This window comes from Canis lupus, chromosome 10 (genome assembly GCF_003254725.2).
Source record: "Canis lupus dingo isolate Sandy chromosome 10, ASM325472v2, whole genome shotgun sequence".
Lineage (NCBI taxonomy): Eukaryota > Metazoa > Chordata > Mammalia > Carnivora > Canidae > Canis > Canis lupus.
Window position 1 is genome coordinate 50097668 of NC_064252.1, and position 27160 is coordinate 50124827.

The following is a 27160-nucleotide window of genomic DNA, read 5'->3' on the forward strand; positions in this document are numbered from 1 at the left end:
CAAGGAAGCCTCCGTGAGGCTGTGAGGTATCCAGCCCTGATGCAGTTGGACCCAGCTGGAGAGCCTGAGGCCATGCAGAGCACGGCCTGGACATATCAGGGCTTGTCCAAGCTGCCAAAGGAGCCACCCAGGGGCAGTGTCTTGGAATATACCCTTTGATAAAAATCGGAGAGAGCACATTTTATGATTCAAGCCAGGACACTTTTGAGAGTGAACTAGAAATTATGCTAGGAGTATTCCAGATAAGTGGCCAGGATGGTCACCTGGGCAATCGGTTATGTTCCAGTCTTTTGACTAAAAGACTCCAAAAGACTCCAAAAGAACAGATAAAATAGAGTTTTTTAAACATAAAACTTGCTAAACTCAAAGTAGCTTAGGGCCAACATGGCTTTATTTTAAAAGCCAATTGTGTTGTTGAAGAAAAGGCTATGTTCTCGGCCCATTTTGGCTATGGTTGGGGGCTGCTTGGGGAATTGCATTGAAGACTTGTATGCTCCTGGGCCTGGGGTTTTCTGAAAACAGAAAAGAAAACAGGGACTGATGAGACAGTGACACCAATACCCTGGAGCCCCCTGAGCCGGGCTGTGGGCTCAGATGTGACTGGCAAATCCCCACTGGGGAAGATGAGGGCCATTTCTGACTGTGCTGTGGCCTGGGGCACCCTTTAGTTGGAGCGTGTCCTTAGAGCTGAGGACCGCTCCCATCAGTGGCTTTCCCCAGGGCTCCAGAGGTGCCAAGAAGCGGGAGGACACGCAAGTGCCGGCCTAGACCTGCGGGGCAGGTTTGGCTCATATCCCTCCTGCACCCCAAGGCACACTTCCTCCCAGAGGGCACTCTGCCCAGACTGCTCCTGTCCCCAGAAATGCCACGTCCTCCCCTCTACCTTAGCCTAATGGTAAGCAGTTGGAGAAAATGGATTCTGAACCTGGGTGATTGACCGCAAAAGCCCAAACTCAGCTTTCTGTAGCTCAAGCTCTGTGGATCCCAGGGTCCAGAGTACTTTCAAGAGATCTGTGAGTTCTAATTTTTAAAAGTCATGTTTTTGGGGACGCCTGGGTGGCTCAGTGGTTGAGCGTCTGCCTTTGGCTCAGGTCATGATTCCAGAGTCCTGGGATCAAGTCCCCCATCAAGCTCCCTTCAGGGAGCCTGTTTCTCCCTCTGCCTGTATTTCTGCCTCTCTCTGTGTGTCTCTCATGAATAAATATATAACATCTTTTTAAAAAAAATTTTTAAATAAAATAAAAAGGGGATCCCTGGGTGGCTCAGCAGTTTGGCGCCTGCCTTCGGCCCAGGGTGTGATCCTGGAGTCCCGGGATCGAGTCCCACATCGGGCTTCCTGGATGCAGCCTGCTTCTCCTCTGTCTGTGTCTCTGCCTTTCTCTCTCTCTCTGTCATGAATAAATAAATAAAATCTTAAATAAATAAATAAATAAATAAATAAATAAATAAATAAATAAATAAATAAAAAAAAAATCATGTTTTCGTTTGGATGAAATTCTTGAAAAAATTATTTTGCCAATGATTTACATGAAGCTTCTCTTCTATGGTGATAAAATGTAAATGAATGTCATCTTCATTGACAGAAAGACTTTGATTTTTGGGGTCAGCATTTCCCATGTCGGGGTGCATGTACATATTCTTGAAGTCCCAGGGAATTTTCTCTTGGGTCTGTTGAAGAAGCATCTGTGTCTCTGTGTGTGGCTAAGGGAAGGGTCTCAACGTCAGGCAGGCTTGAGTTTGAGTCCTAGTTCCACCACCAATGGCTCGTTGTGACCCTGGGCCATGTGCTTCCCCAGACTCACCCATCAGATGAGGTAATGAGGCTGGCTGGAGGCCCTCCAGGACAGAGAGCACCATGCCAGGCTGGCAGTGAGAGTGCTGCACATTAGCTACCAGCACTATTATTATTCCCTATTATCATGTGCTAGTCATTCCCATCCTTCTTTGCAGTTTATTATCTCTCCAGGAGACAGAGAGGGTGGAAATAGGATTACCCTGAGAGTGGGACAGAATGGTCAGCCTAGAGTGGATGAAGTCAGCTGCATGCAGAAGCTGCTGTAAATGACAGGATGTTTCCCCTGCCAAAAGCAGAGGAGCAGCCTGGAAATCTAATCAAGCCCTGGCCAGACGTCAAAGGAAGCTGAAGCCTTCATTAGTGCTATTAATGAGGAAGCAACATGCATGTGAAGTTCTGGAAAGCCAGCCCACAGAACAGGAGGCCTGTGGGCCTCGGTCTCAAAGGCTACCCCTCAGGAGGCTACCGGTTATGGTTCTCAGACCTTGAGAACATCCGGCTCCACATCCCAGCCCTGTCACTGAGCAAACTTCTGATTGTCCTTGGCTTCGATGAAGAGTTTCTTATAAAGGGAGACATCCCACAAAGCAGTGCCTCTGGGCCCCAGCCCCCTTGGTGGACCCTTGTAAATGAACGCTACACCTTCTGACTTCTCTATCAGCTTCCTGGGAGTTTGGTTCACAAAACTCCAGCTTCCTGAGGATGCTCAGCCCTGTGAGCTGGGACAAAAATCTGTGTCTGGATCATGCTAATGCCACTAGGGTATGAGGATCTGTGGAAGGGATCCACCATTTCCTGCTTTGGTCCATTTTTAATTTTACCAACAGGGACTCCCCAGTAGTCCTCCAGGTAAAGACCACACACTACCCTGTGCCAGAGTTGGTAGCTCTGGAGCAAGATCCTAAAGACGCCACCTTGGGACACCCACCCTTCCTTAAACCCCTGGAATGGGCCCATTATCTTACTGGCAGAATTTGTATTTCTGTCTCCTCAAACCACCTCAAATAAGGCAACATACCAGTGAGTTCTGGGGACTTTCAAACTGGGGAGAAGACTGGGAACAAGCCCAGGGGAATTAAAACTATCAGCTTTTTTTTTTTTTTAAATAAAAATAGCCATTGTTCATCAGCTCCATGTTATGTTTTGCAATTTCTCTTGGTCTTCTCTAGGCCTCTGAGGCTCAAAACACCTCCCCCTCCAACGTATCTGTGTCTCTCCATGGACTTGACCCTCTTCACTCTCTATCCTGAGTTCTTGGGGGCAGGATGACTGCTTGTGCCTTAATGGTCCCTTTGGTTCAATAATAATGTTCCTGCTCCCAGAAGACACACAAAGCGGTTCTGGGTGGATGGGGCCAGCCGCTGCCCACTGCTTGCCTCAGTTCATTAAACATGTTTTCCCACAGAGCATCCAGATCAGAACACACTGACAGCTAATTACTATGCTGCATGTTGTCAACTGGACCCAAAATTCCACCATGGTCTTTGGATCTGGAGCCACTCTGAGCCCAAGACAGACTGGGAACTTGCCAGATTTTTGAGCTCTGTGCTCTTTCCCACCTGGACAAGCAATCAGATACCATATACACACTAGATTTTAGAGAACTCTAACCCAAACCCCACTGCTTCCCCCACCCCCCGCCAACCCCAGTCGCAGAACCTACAATCATCATCTTTCAGAGTACTTACAGAACAAGAGGGCAGAAATCGAGGTACTCTGGACTGAAAACAAGAAGTAACAGAATTTGCTGGAGGTATTTTCAAGTCATAATGACCTGGTCCTGGGCCTTCATGCTATAGGAAGGGGGGAAAAAAGAGTGTTTTATAATTATTAATATTTGTTATATTATAATGCTTTATTTGCCTTCCACAAATAAACATATGGATCACTGTAATATGGTAGAAAAATCTCTAGACTGGGGTTTGGAGGATCTTATTAAGGTGTGCCCTGGCTCAAGCCATTGGGAAGTGGGAATAATACCTGCTTTACCTGCTTTACCTGCCTTGTGGGTGTCTGAGACTGAAGATTAAGTGACCTGTAAAAGTCCCCCTCCGTCTTGCCCCACACTGGCACGCCTCACTCCATACCTGCCCTTCGGACTGTTAACGACTTGCTGCTTTGAGCTGTTAAGCTTTATAAAACATACATATTCTTTCCTGAGCGTAATATGTGTTATCTTAGTCCAAACAAGTCTTCACAGCAATTCACTGACATCAGCACAATGCTGTGACATTAACATAAAACGATCATCCTAATGGAAAAATTACTAAAAGGCAATTCACAAGGAGGAAATACAATTGTTCACTGAGGAAATGGCAGGTGGCTGGGAGTAATTTTAACCTCTATGAATAACTGAATAAGTTCTCATTAAAACAAGTATATGGAGGATCCTGGGTGGCTCAGCGGTGCACCCAGCAATCCCAGGGCATGATCCTGAAGTCCCGGGATCGAGTCCTGCATTGCGCTCCCTGCATGGAGCCTGCTTCTCCTTTTGCCTGTGTCTCTGCCCCTCTCTCTCTCTCTCTCCATCTCTCATAAATAAACAAAATCTTTAAAAAAAAAAAAAAAACAAAAACCAAGGATATGATTCTTGTTTCAGGGTCTTCAAAATTCATGAAAAAAGAAGAAAGGAAGAAGGGGGATGGAAAGAGGGGAAAAATTAAAGAAGGAAGACCCCAAATTTTAACCACCAGCATGGACACTCCTCTATGACTCTGGTGCAAGTATAAATTTGATTAGTCCTTCTGGAGGGCAATTTGGCAAGATACAAAAGGGCCTGTAAACATCTATACCTATCCAGAGGGGGAGAAAGGAGTCTGGTTACCAGACTGTTGCAGAAATCTGAAGACACATGAAGAGTCCTAGGCCAGATACAGCAGGGGAAATGGAAAGAGCCCAAACATCGCAGTGGATGATGTGGACAAGACGTTAACCTCTTATTTTTTTTCTGGCAGTTCACTTTTTCTCTCCCATTTTTAATTACTTGTGCTATTTGGTAGAAATGAATCTTTCTGACATGATGTCTAGGATCTGTTCCTAAATAATGCAGGGACTAGTGGAAGTGGGTGGGATACACACTGATCAGGAGCTACAATTGTTGAATGGATGCATGGGTGTTTGATAGAGTATTGTGTCTATGTAGTATGTATTTCTGAAGTTTTTACAATACAAAGTTAGAAATGATGTATGTTTATTATACTGACCCAGCAATTCCACTTTTAGAAATTCATCCTAAGAAAACAATTGACAACGTGTGCAAGTATTTGGCCACAAATGTTTTTTCTAAAAATTGAAAATTGAGGGGCACCTGGTGGCTCAGTGGTTGAGCATCTGCCTTTGGCTCAGGTGGTGATCCTGGGGTCCTGGGCTCGAGTCCCACATCAGGCTCCCCATGGGGGGCCTACTTCTCCCTCAGCCTGTATCTCTGCCTCTCTCTGTGTCTCTTATGAATAAATAAAATCTTTAAAAAAAAAGAAAGTTGGAACAAACTAAATGACTGATAATGCGTGGCTGGCTAAGTACACTGTGATACTTCCATTCAGCTGTCGAGTGATGGATTTTTACAGACATAAAGCTACTTCCAAATACTTTTCAGTGAAAATGCAAGCTTTAAAAAAATGTGCATAAAAACCAGGAATGGAATGTTCACCGGCTGTTTTCCCCAGGTGGCAGCATGTAGTGTAAAAAGAATTTTGTTTTTCTTACCTGCATTTTCTAAATTTTCTACAATAGACTTGAGTGCTCTTGAGACATGAAAATATATATATATATATATATATATATATATATATATATATATCTACTTTACAGATAAACGAACATGAAAAATGAGCAAAGGAGAAAAAGATAAAAGTAACAATAGGGTTAGAACAGAGAAATGTGTCCTGTAAGATCTTTATCATCACTAAGGCTGGGCTGCAAATTAGCCCATCAGATTCAGCAGAACAAGTGTTCGACTGCAGACCTTCCAAGGGATTTAAGAGCAAAGCTTTCCCTTTCATTCCTGTGGGTGGCAAAGCCGTGTAGTTTGGGCTGCCATCTCAATTACTCTTCCATGAATGGAGTTATTAAAGGTCAAACACAAGTCTGATAATCAAGAGATGGATGCCTCTCATAATTTTACAACTCATGTTAGAGAGATGAACACAGTAACACTTTGAAACTGATACATACGTGGGACAGAGATTGCTACAAGCGTGAGTGGAGTGACCTCTGCACTCCCACTGGAGAAATGTGAGCTGCCATAAAAACCAAGGCACAGAAATTCAGGGGGATCTGTCAGGAATAGTCTATGCAACCAACACCTCCCCCCAATTGGTTTGGCCATAATATATGCAGTATTTTCAAGTCAGAATGGTACTGGGACAAAAGATCCAGCTAAGTGCGCTACTGTTGAATAAACGCCTACAGCAACCACTTGCAGGATGGCTAAGAAATGCTGCCACGTGTCCCCTTCCCCTCAAGCCTGACATGGCTTCCCTTCCTAAGTTTCCATATCATGAGCTTCTTGGGAGTCCAGGTGCCAGGCCTGGCAAAGTGCTGATGTGTGCCAGTGCCACCCAGTAGCCCCCCTAAATGGGCTTGATCATCTAAATCAAAGGACCCAAGACTTGGGGCAGAAAAGAAATGACTGCATACTCTTTGCCCCACTTGCGTCAGATGGAATCTTTTAAGAGACAACATTAGGGAAGTGGATACAGGCCCAAATTCATATTTCAGAGGCCACAGGCATGTTGTTCTATGTGAGAAGTACTGATTGGGCCAAGATCCTGCAATGGGTGGGCGGCAGCTCCAGCAGAGTCCCTGATTCTGAGGACAATGTGAGAGAGCAGAGCAGGAGTAGAGGGAAGGGAACACAGTCCAGGGTGGCTTAGAATGTGGCTTGAGCAACTGGATCCAGTTCAACGGGAGGATGTTTCAAAGATGAAGAACATTTGAATGGTTAGGAAGGCTGCTCCCTCATTGACTGGGGACTGAGCATGACCCAGAGCTTGGATTTACCTTATGTAGGGTGCATGGGTGGAGGGTGGCACCCAGGTTCATCAGACAGTACCAAGCACCTCTCTCACAAATCAGATGAGCCATCTCTTAACCCTTGTTTTAATTAGCATCACGATTTGGCAACCCTGGGTTTCCCAAAAGTACACCTTTCAAAGGCCACTGACATTTGGTGCCAAAAGCGGAGAGAACTGTCACCTTCCTAGGGTCCCAGGACCTGCTGCCAAAAGTAACTACAGGAAATCTTTCATCGTTACCCATTCTTCTGCTTTGGGGCATGATTACTCCTGACAAGGTGATATTATCTTTCTTTCCCTTTGAAAAAGTAATTGAGTTTCTACTCAAGAGCAACTTTAACTAACAGGATAGCACAAATGAATAAAATACTATCTTCAACCTCAGAGGAGTTTACAGTCCAGGGAGGGATTCTTTTTATCCCAAAACATGTGAGGAGCTAGGATGGTGCTGAGTGAGGGCTGAGCTAACTGCCTGGCTTCAAGACTCTACACTAGGCCCTGCTGTGACCAGCCTGTGCTAACTGTGACTGCAGTGGGCCACAGGATGGTACCAAGGGAAGCCACTTTCCACTTACTACCAAGGGCTCAGAGTACACAGACCCCACTGACTTTTCTGGAGTGCTCCTGGGACCATGTCATACCATGAAAGAGCTTCCCAGTGGGCAATAACTCTCAGTACCATTATAGGCCTTTGGAAAGCCCTGCCATGCCGCCACCGAACACACTTCTCCTCCAGGGCTGGGAGAGTGGGACTAGCTAATCTCTGCCTCTCTGCTCTGGAACTAAAAGATGTATCACTCTGGGGCATCCCAGAGCAGCAAAATGCCAGGTACCTCTGAAAGACTGTGTGAGGGTAGATGAGATTATCCCAAATTACTATGTGTTCAATTGCGATCCCCTTAAAATTCACAAACTCTACAAATTTTTATTGTGTTGAATTGTGTCAAATAGTGTTCCCCGTAATTCATAGCTCCTGTGAGTTTTGAATTACTAGTACCTCAGAATGTGAGCCTCTATGGATATAGAGTTCTTGCAGCTATAATTAGTTAAGATGAGGTTATTAAGATGGGCCCTAATCCTAGATGAATGTTATCCTTTATAAAAAGGAGGATTCTGGACACCCAGACACGCACACAAGGAAAACACCACACAAAGATGAAGGCAGAAGTCTACAAACCAGAGGAGGCCAAAGATTGTCAGCGTACCACCAGAAGCTAGGAGAGAGGAACGGAACAGATTTTTCTTCACAGCCCTCAGAAAGAACCAACACTGCTGGCTGGCTCCTTGATCTTGGACTTCCTCTAGAACTGTGAGACCATAAGTCTCTGTTGTATAAGCCACTCAGTTGGTAGTACTCTGTTAGGGAGGCCCTAGCAAATGAATTCGTAGGTGCTCAGCCCATTTCTTCATTCAGCCAGTACACAGTGCGTTGGAAGTGGGAATACAGTGGTATGTGATTGTCTCCCGATATCCATTCTATCCCTTAGTACAAGAGCAATTTTTAAACGGGCACATGTCTACCCAGCATAAAGGCAACATTTCCCAGCTTCCCCTGAAGCTAGGTGTGACCACATGACTAATTTCTTGGCCAATAGGCCAGAGGTGAAGAGGTGTGTACAAACCCCAGAGCATCCTTATGGAGAGGGCAGCTTCTCCATCTCCCCCCAACTCCCCCACCCCGTTTGGTTGATCCCACATTATGTGCTTAGCTCTCTGGGGCCATCCGAATGGAAGCCACGCTCAGCAGAGCAGCACGCAGAAACATGATGCTGCTGAATTATCTTACCAGCTCTAAACTGCCTACTGCAGGACATTTATACAAGGCAGATATATGTCCTCTCACTTATGATATTGTTATTTGAGGTCTCAGCTTCTGGCAGAGTCATAAATTGACAAGATAGACATGTTGCTACCCTCACGGAGCTTACATTCTAGCAGGCTTACATTTAGCCATATAAAAACTATGACAAATGTGTGGCATATGACACAAAGGGGCAGATAGGATGCTATAGGAGAGCATGTAGGAGGGTAAACTGTCTGGTCTGAGGGGCCTGAGACGCCACTGAGGAATTACAAAGGATCTAAGACCTAAAGAGTAAGGAGAGGGTGGAGTTTGCAGACAAAGAAGCTGGACGAAGGGTTTGTACAGAAGCATTACTAGGAAAGCCACCCAGGGAGGAACATGCCATTCATGTTAACCATTCAGACAAATTCACTGCATCACAGAAATAAAATGTGCCTAGGCTCCAGTCCAAAAAAAAAAAAAAAAAGGGACCTGAAATTCAACTTTCTCAAGACAGTTACCACTTCGTTATGTTTTACATGTGTCTTAACACTAAGAATGGTTTTAAATGGTGTAAAATGTTAAGTGTCACCTTTGTATTTCCAATCTCTGCAAGTCGCCCCCTTTGGTTTGCAGGTTTCAGGGCCCCTGGCCTCTCCTGCCTTGTCTGGAGCAGGCTCAGCTGCCCACCGCGACCTCCTCGGGACCCTCGCCACTGCCCGGGAAGCTGCCCAATCCTGTGCCATCTCTAGCTCAGAACCCACTCTCACCCAGTGCTCACTGCAGCCTCAGGTGGGAAACGCCATCACCTCCATGCAGCCCATGAGAAGTGAGGCTGGGTGGGCTACCAACAAATGCTTTAGCCCCTCACTTGTGGGAATCAGAGCCAGTTTCTGTCCTTGCTTCTTATTGCTGAGAGGTATCACTGCTTAGTTCTAAGCTCTTTTTCTTTAAAATCACAAAGCTAGAGGGAACCTAAGAAAAAGCACACGATCTGTCCCCATTGATTCTAGGCACAACTTTCAATGAATCATACCTGGAGAAAAGGTCAGAAATAAAATTTGTGGCCTCAAAGATCTATCCAGACACATGTAAAACACAAGTAGTGAGCAGCAATAACTGAAATTATTAGATGGGGTGGTAAAAAGGATCTCCCCCAAAATGTGGCCGCATGCCTGTAATAGCTGGAATATGTGGCCCCAGAAAAGGAAACAGGGGTCCCTGCAAGGGCTGTAGGGCGGTGAGTGCCAGGAGAACCTGCAACTGCTTCTCTGGGAATTCAAGAGGAGGCCTGTGGCTGAGGATACTCAACTCACAAAACTCTAAAATTCTGTTAACCATTGGTCTACAAGTTCAGGGAGCCATGAGTGCTGTCGCCTAGGGTAGAAGCAAAACTATCAGACCAAAAGTTATTCACATTTGCGAAATGGTGAACTGATCATACCTCTTAGGTGTAGCTCCATACCGTTTATTTCTGCCTAGAGAGGGAAACCAGGGCAGTCGGGGTTCCTGGTAGGGGCCGAGGGGGCTGGCAACACTGAGCGATCGCAAACCTGCCCACCCTAGAAATGCAGCTTTTACAGGAATGCACCTGCCGGGGACCCCCAGGCAGTTCAGCATTGCTGCAAGCACTCACCGGCCCACCCTCGCTTTTCTAGAGGACCGCAGAGCTGCACCGGGGTTAGAGATCCAAGGCCGCACTTGGACGCAGGACCTTAGGCAGCTCCCCATCACAGCGACAGGCCCAGGGCAGGCACATGACTGCCACCTGGCCAATCCAAAGAGCCTGCATATGGGCAGCCCGGGTGGCTCAGCGGTTTAGCGCCGCCTTCAGCCCACGGCCGGATCCTGGAGACCTGGGATCGAGTCTTGCCTCAGGCTCCCTGCATGGAGCCTGCTTCTCCCTCTGCCTGTGTCTCTGCCTCTCTATCTCTCATGAACAAACAAATAAATAATCTTTAAAAAAACAAAACAAAACAAAACAAAAAAAGAGCCTGCATGTTCACACTCTCCTCGCTGGGCAGGCAGGTGCTGCACCTGGGGCTGCTGGTGGGCTGTCATCCCAGCCCATAAACAGCATGCCCGAAAGGTTGTAAAGGTCAATTAGTGGCAAAAGTCCCAGACGCTGTGTGCACCAATAAATTCCATCCCACTTTTATGTTTTATGTTTTTGCTTACGCCAAGTCAGGATGGGCTTCTCTATCACATGCAACTGAAAAAAATCCTACCGATTAGATTCTTTTTCCTGTTCCCACTCAAGATATTGTTATAAGAAAAGAGAGCAGGAAATTCTTTACACCCACAGCCAAACAGGGATATGTGACTCTGCTGGTGTTAATATCACTGGAAAAGTTGCACAAACTTTTTAAAAAGAAAAACTGCCAGGATATCTTTTAATAAAAAATCCTAGTACATCTGTCGCTGTATTTAAAAGGTTGTATTTTTCCAAAAATGTTACCTACAAGTGAACTCACCTTTGAGGAGATTTGAGACTGGGACCTGCTTTAATCATTTTTCAGATTTCATTCATGCAGAAATCAATCTGTTTGGCTTGACTCAATCTGACCATGTTTACTAATTATTTTTCTGTTCCTTGTGGAATTTCCAACTATCAACTTAGTTCTTAATTGAACTAATTTCATAAAGGCAAAAAACAGCTGGAATGATTCAGCATTCTTTCATAGTGCTAGTTTTAATGCAGAGAGTATGGCACAGATCTGCTATCCCCTTTTCAAACTGCTGTTAAATGTGACTAAAACAGACAAATCATATAACGCTCATTCCTATCTGTACAGACCCTTTCCTGTTTATCTAATCCTTTCCTTATTCTTTATAGGCTTGTCAGGTTTTAAGAAATACAGAAACATCTTGAAATATTTCTGTCATCAAATAAAAGAAACTCAATTTCATTTGACATTGTAAGATTTTATTCCTATTGTCAGGAAAGATGTGCATGTCTTGTTTTTCACTTTATATACAGCTGTAAGAATTAATAACTGTAAAGAATCTGCTCAGCAAATCACTGGAAGCCCCAAATCATGTGGATGACTGAGTCCTAATTAAATAGTAGTAAGTGGCGCTATTTTTTTAAGTAACAAAATATTTTTATGTTGACCATTTTGATGGCTCTTTTCTTCAAACACTATTTTGACGGCTCTTTTCTTCAAACACTTCAAATGGCTCTTTCCTTTTTTTTATTTTTTCTTTTTTTTAAACACTACCTCTTTTCTGACTTTTTATATCTTTTTTATTTTTATTTTTTTAGAGAGAAAGGGTGCACATAAGAGTGGGAGGAAGGGCAGAGGGAGAGGGAGAGAGAGAATCCCAAGGAGGTGAGTGCCAGCCCAATGCCACCCTAAGATTGAGACCAGAGCTGAAATCAAGAGTCATTCAACCACCTGATCCAAACAGGCACACCCCGCCTCTTTTCTGAATTCTAAAAATCGTATTTTGAAAAACTATAAAAGTAATGGAAAAGAAAGGAGGTAAATAATCACCCTTAATCACAGCACCTCCACATAGTCACTAAATGGATTTGATGCATTTCCTGCATTTTCATAATTTTTCTTACATTGCTGCTGTTGTCATCTTGCTATTATAAGTAATCCCTTCATGACATCTTTGTATAGATGAATATTTCTGTCTATAAATTATTACTTTAGGAGGATTTTCTCAAAATGGAATCAGCACAAGATAACATAATGCCCAACTGCTTTTCAAGGTGTTGTATCAGTTACCACCAGCAACAGACAAGAGAAGCACTGGGTCTGTATGGTCCACATGCCAAGTAGATGCAGGGGAAAAAGACTTGGAAAAATAGAATCTTCCTTAGTCCTCTTTACCCTAATGGGCATAAAAAAGAGTTATCAGTGGCCCCAGTATGTTCAAAGAGGTTGTGCAGAATCTCTGATATCTTTAATGCCCACCCTTGGAAACACATCCAAGAGGAAACAAAATCCACGCAATTTTTTGGCAGGTCGAGAGATTTATGTGGGTCATTTATGAAAGCAATAGAATCAATTAAAGGGAAGGGCAAGGGGAGGAAAACCCACAAATGACAAGTTTTACTTTGTCCAACTCCCTTGGATAAGAATGCCCAGGATTTGTTGCAGTATTCTCCTCTTTAGAAAAATCCTGCTATGAAGCAACTATACCTTTAGGTCTTGGGATTTACAAGGCTTGGCCATTATTATCAAGGTGCTAAAAGGTGGCAGCAGTTGCCAATACAATTTTTTTTTATGCATGCAAAAAGGCCCTTTTTATTTAAGGGAGACCATGTCTCCCGGCTTCTATCCCAAAATGTTCACATAAATATCCTCCTCACAGTCTTTACTATGGAAAAAACAGTTGTACTGATCCATAACCAATTATTATTACTTCAATAATAACTGAAATAGCCAATGAGTATACAACCTCACCTTGGTAATCTGAAGATTAAAAACCATTTTTCAACCCAACAAATCCCTTTCCAATGGCTTCTCTTAAGAGCTACCTATACTTTGGGGCAAAATGTAATTCACCAACTGAATCCCTGGCACAAACAAGACTGGGGATTTTTGTTGTTGTTGTTTTGGTTTGGCTTTTTATTTATTTTTGCAAGATTTATTTGAGAGAGAGAAAGAGTGCACACAGTGGAGGGAGAGGGAGAGAGAGCAAAATCCCAAGCAGACTCCCTGCTGAGCCGTGGAGCCTGACACAGGGCTCCATCTCATGACCTGGAGATCATGGTCTGAGCTGAAATCAAAAGCCAGACACTTAACCCACTGAGCCACCCACTGAGCTCCCAAGAAGACTGTGTTTTTTAACAAGTGAGAACAGCTTCTCCACACTGAGAGGCCTTCAGACACTTATGATCCTAGAGGATCTTCAAATCCAAAGTTAATGTACTTTTTAGAACTAAAAAATCATGCAGGGACGCCTGGGTGGCTCAGCGGTTGAGGGTCTGCCTTCAGCTCAGGGCGTGATCCTGGGATCCGGGATCGAGTCCCGCATCGGGCTCCTTGCAGAGAGCCTGCTTCTCTCTCTGCCTGTGTCTCTAACTCCCTCTCTGTGTGTCTCTCATGAATCTGCTCTGCATTCATATGGTGATTTACTCATCTTTTAACTGACTGCTCCTGAAGATTTTATGCATGAATGATCAACAAATTTCAATGGGCCACTTTTCACAGATTATGGAAAGAAAGGAAGAGGAGATCCACACCTATATGTATCCATCTTTTTTAACTTGCCTCATTCTCAAAAGGGTTTAGAGTGACTCCGTAGATGTCTATGGGTCATACAGGTCAGATTTCTGGTGAATTCTGGTGATTGTAGGCTTCAGGTATACCAACAATAAGGCAACCTGTCCTAAGTCAGTAGGGCTCAAATGACAGCACAACCTTACCATGCAATTGTACACAAACACATTTTGGGAGAATCAAAGAATTGTTTTTTAAAAAATCAAAACACCAAATACATGAAAGAAAAGTAAAGTGAACGTGTCTTTGAAGGGAATTTTTTAAGTGGTGGAAAAAATAAGAAAATATACATAAATTTCATTCATTCATTCAACACATTTTTCAAGCACTGTACTAGGCTCTGGGCATTGATGAATAAGATGGCCCCCCTTTCATGGAACTTACATTCCAGAAGATGATGACAAACTCTAATTCGACGACATCAACATTTTACACTTTAAATGTCTCTCTCTATAAAAACACGAAAGTAAAAGGCAAAATCCCTGAAAAGCTTCAGCAAATACAAGTGCTAATATCTTTTCACTATAGTGTTTATACAAATTGACAGAAAAGAATGTTAAAACTCCACCCATGACTAGAAAGTATTCAGGAAGGACCACAAATAACTGATTAACAAAAAATTAGAATGTGTAGTTTCAGATCCTACAGATTAAATTAAAATAATGAGATACCATTCTTTTACTATCAAATTAACGTATTTTAAAAATTAATGATAAAATTTATACAAATCTTATGAGATGGGCACTCCCTTGATTGCTGGCAAAGATGTAAATGAATGTAATACGTTTTAAAAAGGGTTGGCAATCTAGATGAAGAAGCTGTATATCACCTCTACACTAATAAATACGATTTGTGATAATCCATAAAAAATGATGCCCAAATTTAGAAAAGATTTTATGCATTGAGTCTTATGTTAGCATTAGTCTCTTGATCTGAGTATTCAGCACCAGCAAAGTATACAGCACTTTGTGCTTGTATAACTAAGTTGTGAATGTAAACAAAGTTGTCAGACTTCTCCAATAAACTGACCTCTTACAAAATCATATCCTATTCAAACATTTCTCCCTACTTAATACTGGCATCCACCATTGCAGACAGACAGTGTCTTTGTAAGTCAGTTTTTCTGTCATTATTAAATGATGTTTAATAGTACATTGCACATAAAATGCAAATCCAATTCAAAGTGAAATTGCAGGGATCCCTGGGTGGCGCAGCGGTTTGGCGCCTGCCTTTGGCCCAGGGCGCGATCCTGGAGACCCGGGATCGAATCCCACGTCGGGCTCCCGGTGCATGGAGCCTGCTTCTCCCTCTGCCTTTGTCTCTGCCTCTCTCTCTCTCTCTGTGACTATCATAAATAAATAAAATAAAAAATAAAAAAAAAAACAAAGTGAAATTGCAAATTTTACCCCAAAATGCAAGATTTCATGAAGTTGAAATCTTTAATTTCTTTCTCAAAGTGGATTAGTTTTCCTCTCAACCTCTTGCACAGTGGTCCACCTGGGACATCTTTAACTGTTCTCCCAGTGTGGACCCACTTTATCCTGGATCCCATGCCTCCCTCTTTCTGGATTTACTCCTTTGTTTTGCTGTATTTTACCATCAGTGGCTTCTTTGAAAAGGGTATTAGAAAGGCAATTTTTATTAATTTTTGCATGTTGGAAAATGCCTTTATTTTTGTCTTCACGATTGATTGAACACAGACTTCTGAGTTGAAAATAATTTTCCCTTCTTCCTCTCTTTGTGGATACTAAGTGGATTTTTAAAAAAAATCTTCCCTCTATTTAATGCATTTTGTTTTCAGCCAGATTTCCATTGTTCTGTCTGTCTTATACTTCCATCTCTCATTCATGTTACAGGCTTTTCACAGTTGCCTGGTGGAGGCTTGGTTATGTGGCTGGGATATGTGAAGATCAGGCAACTGAACGGTGAGCCAGTCTTTTTCCTGGGGTTCCCTAAATATCAGGATGTGGTTCTCTTTCCTCTTCTTTTCTTTTCTTTTCTTTTCTTTTTTCTTTTCTTTTCTTTTCTTTTCTTTTCTTTTGTTTTCTTTTTTCTTTTTTCTTTTCTTTTCTTTTCTTTCTTTTCTTTTCTTTCTTTTCTTTTCTTTTCTTTTCTTTTCAAGATTTTATTTATTTATTCATGAGAGACACACACACAGAGAGGCAGAGATATAGGCAGAGAGAGAAGCAGGCTCCCTGCGGGGAGCCTGATGGGGACTCAATCCCAGGACCCCGGGATCACAACCTGAGCCAAAGACAGACATTCAACGACTTAGCCACCCAGGTGCCCCACACTGAGTTTTTCTAGAGGATAAATTCTACTAATTTTTTGCTTGGGGTCAAATGTCCAAAGTCCAGCATTTTACATTAGGAGAAGAAAGGGAGCACCAGGCTTAGATTACTCTGTATGTACCATTTCAATTAATTCCCTGGGGTTCAACTAATTCCCTATGCCTCACCTTATCTTCCCCACCCCAAGTCCTGAGCCTCTCTGCAGTTCTAAGAGACAAACAGGCTGCCATCTCTTCTGGACCACCCCCTGCCTGCTTTTTAGCTGGTGGCTTCCTCTACTTTGTCCAAAAATTGTTGAAATCTTTTGTCTGCCAACGTTTCCCTTTTTTTCTCTTTGTCCACGTGGATTTATTTATTCTTTTTCTACCATTTTTACTGGGATTTGAGAGTGAGAAGGGATCGTATGGCCAATTGGCAATCCTGAGAAGGAAATCATCTATTACTTTTAGAATAGAAAATATAAACTTTAAATTCAAGTAGCTATTATGACCATGATTATAATGAAGCAAGGATACTCAAATTGATACTCAAATATTCTACATATGCAGGAAATCCATTTATTTAACATTCATTCTTGTAGATTTTTTTCTGACTCTGCATCTTCAATTATGTCAAAATTGGATTCTCCCATAAGAATCAACAGACTTTTCTATTTGATAAGGAAAATATCCGTAAAAATTCCCAACAGAGTGCTTGCTTCAGCAGCACATATACTAAAATTCCCAACAGAGCAAGTCTTTGTGAATTTTATTTTTCTTCATTTTGTAGAGTCTGTTATGGAATTATCTTTAGGTTAATGTCAGAAACTGTAACACATGTTTTGTGCACAGAACAAACAGCTAATGATATAAAAATCTAAAAACTGGAATCCCCTTCTTATAATTCTTCCTCTTTTCACTGCCTTTCCTTTATCCCAGATATCTTTTCTTTTCTTTTTTTTTTTTTTTTTTTTTGAGGATTTTATTTATTTATTCATGAGAGACACACAGAGAGAGAGACATAGGCAAAAGAAGAAGCAGACTCGAGGGGAGCCCGATGAGGGACTCGATCCCAGGACCCCGGACCCCGGGATCATGACCTGAGCCAAAAGCAGACACTGAACCACTGGGCCACCCAGGATACTGGGATATCCCCATATCCTAATTCACCCAGGATATGGGGATATCCCAGTATCCTAATTCTTGTCATCTCATCTATATTCCTGGAGGATGGGGGTGGAGGTGGGGGATCTAATAAGTCACTAATTCCTCAGTATGAATTGGATCAATATATTTCTCCTTCTAAGAGCTTTTGCATTTAAAAGAGGACATGTGAAAAGGAGAAATCCCCCCAAAAGATTTTTCTACAGTTAAATCGAGAGTGGCACATGTCTCATTTCAGATCTTAGGCTGCCATATCAAAATCCTTACTATGGGGTGGGGGGGGGCGGACCTGACTGGCTTAGTTGGTGGAGCATTCGACACTTGAATTCAGGGGTTATGAGTTCGAACCCCACACTGCATGTAGAGATTACTTAGAAATTAATTTTTTTTTAATTTTTATTTATTTATGATAGTCACAGAGAGAGAGAGAGACGGGCAGAGACACAGGCAGATGGAGAAGCAGGCTCCATGCAGGGAGCCCGACGTGGGATTCGATCCTGGGTCTCCAGGATCGCGCCCTGGGCCAAAGGCAGGCACCAAACCGCTGCGCCACCCAGGGATCCCTAGAAATTAAATTTTTAAAAATCTCTACCTATGGAGTTTCAGGCATTGCTGCAGTGAGTGGGGACATAAAAACACAAATTTCCCTTCTGGGCCTGTCAACTAATAAATGGCTTGTGGAAAAGCCTTTAGATCCAAAGCCTAAGAGGACAACTAGCACTTTGGTTCTTTTGAATTTGGCTTAGGATACAGGCTCTGAAGGGATAAGTATGGGTGTCTCTTTCCTCCTTCAAGCCTTTTCTTCACTCCTGCCCTTATTTCCTTCCTCAGCCTGGAGTCAGCACCTGCTGAGTGTATCAGAAAGTTCTGGAGATGGCTCTTGGGAGGAAGGAGGTACATGTGTGCTTCTATCAACAGATAATATTAAACTTGAGTCACAAGTGTCTAATTTTGGGTTCCACGTTTCAAGTGGTGCATGCCAAGCTATTTGGTCCTACACCAGTCAGACACACGCATTGTGAACCCTGGACTTTCGTTTAATCTGCGTAGGTTTCTGTGTGCTTGTATGGGTACACCTTGGTTTGGTTATTGACTTAACGATGTCCTTGCCCTTCAAGAGAGAAGGAGAGCCCTGGTAAAACGTGTCATTTGCCATTGAATACTCAACAATACTTACCTAGCATAGGGCCTCCCATACACAGCCACCGAAAAGAGATGTGTAGAATAGATGAAAGAACCTCTGTTGGAGTTAGCTAGACTCAGGTGAGTCCAAAGAAACTTTGCTGAGCAAAGACTGGAAGTTCTAACATCCTAAAGGTGTCTCTGGGAAAAAAATATGGCAAATGAAGAAAAGGCAATGTAGCAAGGCTCCCAGCTGGCATCTAAGCTGCATCCATTCATTTTAAGGATCTTAGATACTCAGGGCCGAGCAGGCAGGCTGGCAGATGGACCTCTTAGGAGAGAGAAGCCTTCTGCCTGTGAACTCATCCTACTGCAAAAAGGGTCAAGCAGGCCAACCTGGGCCCATGAACAAGCCTTAGTCATCAGTGAGGAATGGTGACGCCAGAGACAACACAACGTCTGCCACTTGGATTTGACCCCAGACCAGCTCTAAATGTCCAAAGGCACTAAGCAAGTCACTTGATCATGCTCACGCACTAGGCAGCACAGCTTAGAGCCCAGGTTTTGAGGTCACCATAGACAGGGTCTAAGTCACAGCTCTACTTTCTAAATAACCGTGTGACCTCTGTTAACTAACTTCCATTTCCTGACCTGTGAAGTAGAGGTGAAATATTAACCCACCGAGTTGGGATCCCTGGGTGGCTCAGCGGTTTAGTGCCTGCCTTTGGCATGATCCTGGAGACCTGGGATCGAGTCCCAGGTCCCAGGTCAGGATCCCTGCATGGAGCCTGCTTCTCCCTCTGCCTGTGTCTCTGTCTCTCATGAATAAATAAATAAAATCTTAAAACACACACACACACACACAATACTTAACCCACCAAGTTGCTGCGAGGATTAAATGCATCTGCACCAGAAAACACTTCAATGAGTGATGGTGGCTATCATCATCAATGCTAATGAAATACAGTTGACCCTTGCACAGCGTGGGGACTGGGGCACCGGTTACACATGGAAAATCCATGTATGTATAACTTCACGCTCCCCCAAAACTTAACTACTAATAGCTTACTGTTGGCTAAAAGCCTTACCAGTAATATACTGTCAGCACATATTTTGTATGTTGTATGGATTATATACTGTATTCTTACAATAAAGTAAGCTAAAGAAAAAATATTAAGATCATAAAGAAAATAAAATACATTTATAGGACTATAATGTATTTACCGAATATACTGAGTTTACTGAAAAAAACCTACATGAGTGGGCCCGCACAGTTCAAATCCATGTTCTTCAAGGGTCAACAGTAGCTTATTTATAAAGTTCCTTCCAGTTCTAAGAGTCTTTAATAGGGAACACCTAAGTGGCTCAGTGGTTGAGCATCTACCTTCATCTCAGGGCATGATCCTGGGGCTCCAGGATCGAGTCCCGCATCGGGCTCCCTGCATGGAGCCTGCTTCTCCCTCTGCCTGTGTCTCTGCCTCTCTCTCTCTGACTCTCTCTCTCTGACTCTCATGAATAAATAAAATCTTAAAAAAAAATAAGGGTCTTTAACAATTCTATGATTGTATTGTCAATTTCTAGAACAATTAAACTGAATGACAAAATCAATCAAATGAGTTTTTTGGATAAAGGTTAAGTAGCATTCTATAATGGCCTGAAGATTACTGCATTTATCTCAAAAAGGTTTAAGAATGGTAAGCAGCATTTCTATACCATACTCACAGAGCACACCGTCATCTCCCACTGTTGGGATCAAAGGAGTTTGCTTTCTGCAGTTTACAAGTTTGTGGATCTAAACCAAACCCACATTCTGCTCTGGGAATGCATGTTTAGGACAGACATGAATCACAGCCCTGGGCTATTTCTTTGTCTTAAAACATTTTCCATGAAAGTATTCTTTTCACTTTGTTGAAGGACAGGATGTTCCAAATCAGTGAATCACTTTTATTTATGAAATAGAATGGATGAGGTGACATCAATGAAAATGGCAGAATAAGGAGCTCGAAAAATCTCTCCGTAAAAGCAATGAGAACAAAGGCAAAAACTATCAGAATCAACTGGCTTGAGCCATTTCACATCCCCAGCTGCTTGTCCAGGACGCCTAACCTGGACAGGACTATTGAGTCTATTGAGAACTATTGAGTCTCTTCTCACTAATAGTAAGCAAATCATTATTAGCTCACAGCATTCATTTAAAGCATATATTTCAAGGGGAACAGAGTCATTACCCAGCAAAAAAAAATCCAGTTGTCTTGACTGCTTGCTGCCAAAGCCATCTGTACATATGCATCTATTTCCTTTCCTCCCATCAAATAAGGTGTAACTATCCGCCTCCCATTCCACACACACACACACACACACACACACACACATAGAAGGGGGGGGAGAAAGAGAGAGTGAGAGAGAGAGAGAGAGAGAGAGAGAGAATAGCCAACAGAGAGTACATACTGGGGGAAAACATGAAGCACCCTGGAGGAATGGTACCTTATGTAGTAGAGCGGAGAGAGAGCCGAGGCCCACATGCCTGGAGAGGGCCTTCCAGGGGGACAGGCTGATTTGCTTCACAGACCCCAGGAGAAGGTCAGGAATTTTAGGCAATGAGGCCCCTGTCAGGTGGGAATGGGCAGGTGGTGGTTGAAAGTAGAAGAAACTGGTAGACCTCTTCTCTCCAGGTATCTCCTCCTCACTCCCTTCCTACATTGCAGGCAGGGCACGCGGTTCATTTCTGGGAGACTGCACCAGGGAACTGGACACAGGAACCCCAGGCACTCTGAGGACAGGAGCTTTTACCCAAAACAGGAATTAAGTGAAATTCTCCACACATCAAGCGGTGAGACCCCCCCAGCCTCTTCCCAGACTTAGCCCCCAGAACACTGGCAACTGGCCTATACTCTAAGCTGGAGGCTGAGGAGTCATTTTGAAGCTACTGTCATGTCCAAGAGAAAAAAGGTCTAGGACTACCCAAAGGAAGAATTTCCCATGTCCTCCTCCCATCAATCCGTTGTGAAATCCAAGGGACATACTCCCCATCTATCTTGCTGTCCTGTGCCTGGTGTGACAAATTACTATAAATTTGGTAGCTTAAAACAACAGATTTTGGGGACACCTGGGTGGCTCAGCGGTTTAGCGCCTGCCTTCGGCCTAGGGTGTGATCCTGAAGTCCTGGGATCAAGTCCCACATCGGCTCCCTGCATGGAGCCTGCTTCTCCCTCTGCCCCCTGCCTCTGTGTGTGTGTGTGTGTGTGTGTGTGTGTGTGTGTGTGTGTGTGTGTCTCGTAAATAAATAAATAAATAAAATCTTAAAAAAAAAAAAAAGCAGAATTTGATTCATAATTCTAGAGGCCAGAGTGTGAAATCAGGGTCACTGGGCTAAACTCAAGGTGTTGGCAGGGTGCTGCTCCCTCTGGAGACTCTAGGGGAGAGTCTGTCTTTGCCTCTTCCAGCTTCTGGTGATGGTCACCTTCCTTGGCTTGTGGTCACATCAATCCAACTTCTGCCTTTGTGGCCACATTGTCTTCTGCTCCTTCTCAAATCTCTTCCTGCCTCTCTCTAATAATGTGACCGCATTTAGGGCCCACTGGAGAATCCAGGACAATCCTAATCTCAAAATCCTTCACATAATCATATGGGCAGGGCAGTTTCTGTCACACAAGGTAACATTCACAGGTTCTAAGAATTAGGACATGAACACATCTGTGGGACCATTAGTCAGCCCAGCACACCACCCACATACAGAAAGTTTTCAATCAGCCTTTTCACTTCTCACATTTGTTCGTGGGATCACAATTTTTTTTACCTTTAGTGGATATCTGAACTTCTTGTTTTATGAAGGGTCCACTCATGGCCTTCATCTATTTTACTTTTCTATTGATGTTTTCCCTTGAGATTGTTAGATAAGGCCATTAGCCCTTTATCTACCACATCTGTTGAAAATATTTTTCCTAATTTGCATTTGCCTGTTAACTTTGTTTACAGTTTGTCTTCTGATATACAAAAAATGTTAAGTGTTATGTGACCAAACCAAATACTTCTTTGCAGTTCAACCACTGCTCTTATCTCAGAAAAATCTACCTTATTCTAAAATTAGATATGGGCTAATATATTTTCATCTGGTTTTATGGTTTATTTAATTCTTTTATCAACATGGAATTTATTTCAATATGTGGTAGGAAGGCTCTAACTTAATTTCTAAGTTATTTAATCAACTGCCCAGCATAAAATATCTCTTCCTTTGTCTACTGATTTGTCATACCATCTTTATCAAATATAAAAATCTTATATAAGTCCAGGGTCTGTTTCTGAACTCTGTTATCTAAATTCCTCTTTCAGATGTTCACTGTATATCTTTCTCCCCTTGGGTTTCTAGTTACAAATAGGTAACTCAAGTCCATGAAACCACCCCAGAATAATTTCATATTGCTTTAATCCTTCAAAATGTTTATATAATTGTTTTTTGGCATCCTAATAGTTAATTATCTAAAGTTCATTTTTATCATGACACATGAACATATATTTGGAAATCTGTGGATGCAGGAAGGCATTTTCACATTTTTTAAAGAACCCAGAGATACTTTTCCTTTTTGTTAATACAATGATCTATCAAATATCTCTGATGATTTTATTAATTCATTAAGTCAATAATACCATGTGCCAGGCATTTTTCCAGGTGTTATGTATGCAGGACAAAAACAGACAAAAATCCCCACCTTCATGAAGCTTACATTCCAGTGGGGAAGACAGATAAAATAGGACAGATTAATGTCTGAGTGTAGTGTATCAGACAGTGATGAGCAGTATGGAGGAAAATAAAGCAAGAAAGGGAGCATAGGAAATTCTGAACAGGTGACTAGGGATGACCTCACTGAGCAGGTGATATGAGTCAAGACCTACAGAAAGGAAAGGAGATTTTACTTTTCCTCTGTAACTTGACACAAATGGGTTACTTATATTGAAATCCCTAGTATAGCTTCAGATACACTTGAAGTATATCTCAAGTCAATTACATTAATCATTCTCTGCTTATCTACTACAGATAACAAAATATTAATCTTGATATATCAGAAAGAACCACTGCATATCTTAAACATCAAATTCATCATGAGTTAATTGTCTATAATATACTTACAGGAGTGAAGTAGCTTGTTGGAAATCTTTGAACTGTAGAACGAAATACGAAGCTTCTATATTTAAAAAAAAAAAAAGATGATTTTCTAAATCTATTTTTTAACGTGAGAACTTTGTTAACTTATTTCCTGTCTCTCACTAAGCACTTAAAAATGCTAATCTAGGGGTGCCTGGGTGGCTCAGGTCATGATTCCAAGGTTCTGGGATCAAGCCCCAAGTCAGGCTCCCTGCCCAGTGGGGAGCCTGCTTCTCCCTATCCTGCTCCCCTTGCTTGTACTCTCTGTCAAATAAATAAATAAAATATTAAAAATATAAAATAAAAATGCTAATCTAGATATGATGAACATAAATAAGTTTTAAAAGCCATTAGTATTGGTTAAGAATGTAAATAAAAAGGCATGAGTGAAATTAGTAAAAGCAACTTGATAAGTATATAATTACCTGGAAGCGTGCTTGGGAACTGGTGCAGGAAGTAGATCGTATTGCCCTGGTGAAAGCTTAACTGACTACATAGAATGGACAAGGACACCAAAAATAGATTAATACAGGTCTTAAGCTCACTTTATTTTATTACCTGTCATTCATAATCCTTTATTTTATGACTATACAGCATTATATAATTTATTCTCTATCTTAACAGTGGAAAAAGTACATTTTCAAAGATGGAGCTTCAAAACACCACTTTTCATGGTAAATTTTATGATAATGTGCCTGTGGTGATGCTGATGCATAGAAAAGTGCTGAACAATTGACCGTATTTTAAAAGTGCTAGATTCAACAAATCCATTTAAGTACCATTTAGTGAGGCTTCTCTGTGGGTAAAGCACTGCTAGGTGTGATGGGGAGAAACACATGGTAAGAGATCCCTGACCAGCAGGAGTGAGAAGGCACATACACAAACAATTCTAATATAAAATACTATTTTAAAAAATTATAAGTTGGAGACTTGGGGGTTGGGAGAGATGAATTAAATCCAACTAAGTGACCTATAGGTAACCTCACATACTCAATGGTGAAAAGCTAAAAGCTTTTCCTCTAAGGTCAGGAAGAGGACAAGAGTGCCCACTTTCTCTCTCCTCACCGCTCATGCTCTCTGTTGCTACCTCTGTCTCTCTCTCTCAAATAAATAAATAAATAAAATCTTTTAAAAAAAAAAGATAAGAGATAAACGTTGGTCAGGATATGGGAAAAAGGAAACCCTTGAGCACTGTTGGTAGGAATGTAAAGTGGTGCAACTATCATGGAAAATAAGATGGAGGTTCCTCAAAAAGTAAAAAATAGAACTACTATATGATCTAGTAATCCTATTTCTGGGTATATATCCAAAGGAAACAAAATTCATATCTAAAAGAGATATCTACACATTCCCATGTTCACTGTAGCATTATTTACAAATAGCCAACCTCTGGAAAAAACCTAAGTGTCCACTGATGGATGAGTGGATAATGAGTATATATATGATAATGAATAAATCTATATATATATGATATATGAGTATATGATATAAATGCTATATATATGTACATGAATCATATGTATGTGTGTACATATACATATCTCACAGGAATATAATTCCAATGTGAAAAGAAATCCTGCCATTTGCAACAACATGGATGAATCTGGAGCACATTATGCTAAGTGAAATAAGCCAGAGAAAGACAAATACTGTTTTGTATCTGTCATATGTAAAATCTAAAAGAGTACTCATAAGGCCACCTGACTGGCTCAGCTGGTGGAGCATGTGACTCTTGATCTCCTGGTTGTGAATTCGAGCCCCACGTTAGCTATTGAGATTGCTTAAAAATAAAATCTTAAAAAAGAAAAGGGTGCTCATAGAAACAGAATAAATGGTGGTTGCCAGAGGCTGGGGGTGGGGAAATGGGGAGATGATTGTCAAAGGGTACAAACTTTCAGTTATTATAAGTTCTAGGGCTATCATGTACAGCATGGTGACTCTAGTTAAGACTGTATTGTATGCTTGAAAACTGCTAAGAGAGTAGATCTTATGTGTTCTCATCACACACACACACAAAATAGTAACTATGTGAAGTGATGGATGTGTTAATTAACCTGATGTCATAATCATTTCATGATACATACAAAATATAGATTCTTTTTCTTTTGAGGGGCACGAGGGACAAAGAGAGAGAGAAGGAGAGCCCAATGCAGGGCTCGATCTCATGACCCTGAGATCATGACCTGAGCCGAAATCAAGAGTTGGATGCTTAACCAACTGAGCCACCCAGGTGCTCCCACATAATGCATAACAATATAAAATCATCATATACACCTTAAATATACACAATTTTTTCAATTATACCTCAGTAAAGCCAGGGGGAAATAATTAAATAAATCCACCTGAGTGGTCTAAAGATGGCAAAGACAGTGAGATTTGAGTGGGACTTTAGGGAAAGCAGGACTTCCTCAAGGGGGCCAAGGAAGGTCATTTTATGGAGAAGAATGTTGCAGAAGAGACCGTCTCTTTGCCCATTGCCAAGCTTGTTGCAAACTACCTGGGGGACTCCACTGTCTCTCTATCTATAGATAGTAGTCCAGAAGTTCATGACATAAGGAGCATGAGGAACCTAAACAGACAGAGAGTGGGATATGTGAGAGGGGAGAAAAAGAAGGAAGAGAACTGGAAGCCAGAGGAACGAAGACTCACTGGACCTCTAGACCTCTAGAACTTCTTATGCTGAAGGAGCTGGCAGGGAGGAGTTTTATTACAAAATCCTGGGAAGATTCCTTCTTTCAAGGGAACAATCTCCCCCACCCCTTTTATTTTAAAATCAGGTTTAAAAATACAATACTGCCTTTGCTGAAAATGAGGCATCCATGTCCTGGCATTATCTGCCACAAGGAAGTTCAGTTATCGTATTTAACCCCACAGCTGTCTTTCACATTTTTTTTTTCAAAGATTTTATTTATTTATTCATGAGAGAGGCAGAGACACAGGCAGAGGGAGAAGCAGGCTCCATGCAGGAAGCCCAACGTGAGACTCGATCCCAGGTCTCCAGGATCATGCCCTGGGCTGAAGGCGGTGCTAAACCGCTGAGCCACCCGGGCTGCCCTCTTTCGCATATTAATACACTTTTGATTGCAGACGCAGCTTTTTGTGGATACAGTGATAAGAACAGTAAATATAGATTTTATGATGAAATACATACATTGTCCTGATGCACCTGTGCCTTGTTAATTGCTTATTCGACATAGTAAACACCAAAGAGACATGAGTTTGTTTGTTTAATCATGCCATGGGAGCACAGGAATGAATTTTAAACAGATGCTTTCTTAGGGGCCACAGCATTTTATTTCTTGATATTGATGATGGTTACATGGATATTTGCTTTCTGTTTAAACTGTCCATATATGCTTTATGCTCACTGTTTTTGTGCTCTCTCTCTCTCTCTCTCTCTCTCATGCACATATACCCACATATACAGGAGAAGAAATAAGAAAGAAGTGAAAAGTGGGGGGAAAAAAACGACCCTTAAGCTGCTGTTTGCTCTATACTCAGCAACCACAAAAGAGTTACGTAATAAAAGTACTCATAGAAAAAGTCTTAAACAGCATTAATCTAGAAAGGAATACTGGTAACCTATTGCTTCTATACTTGTCCTACTTTCTTGGCATTGGCCATTCTTTGCTATT

General features: G+C 42.1%; 1 protein-coding gene across 2 annotated transcripts in view; it reads right to left on the reverse strand.

The window, feature by feature from the left end:
- Positions 1–368: 368 nt before the first annotated feature.
- STPG4 (sperm-tail PG-rich repeat containing 4) overlaps positions 369–27160 on the reverse strand; it is a 39067-nt gene continuing 12275 nt past the window's right edge. Inside the window, exons 4-7 of one of the 2 annotated variants that reach the window (XM_025466053.3) lie at positions 23951–24015; positions 23511–23565; positions 3484–3588; positions 369–512 (exon numbers count right to left, since the gene is read on the reverse strand). In XM_025466053.3, the coding sequence (XP_025321838.1) occupies positions 396–512; positions 3484–3588; positions 23511–23565; positions 23951–24015 (342 nt within the window). In that variant the 3' untranslated portion in view covers positions 369–395. Of the gene's footprint in view, positions 513–1247; positions 1389–3483; positions 3589–23510; positions 23566–23950; positions 24016–27160 lie in introns of those variants that run through there. The other variant, XM_049115870.1, reaches the window with a different exon arrangement.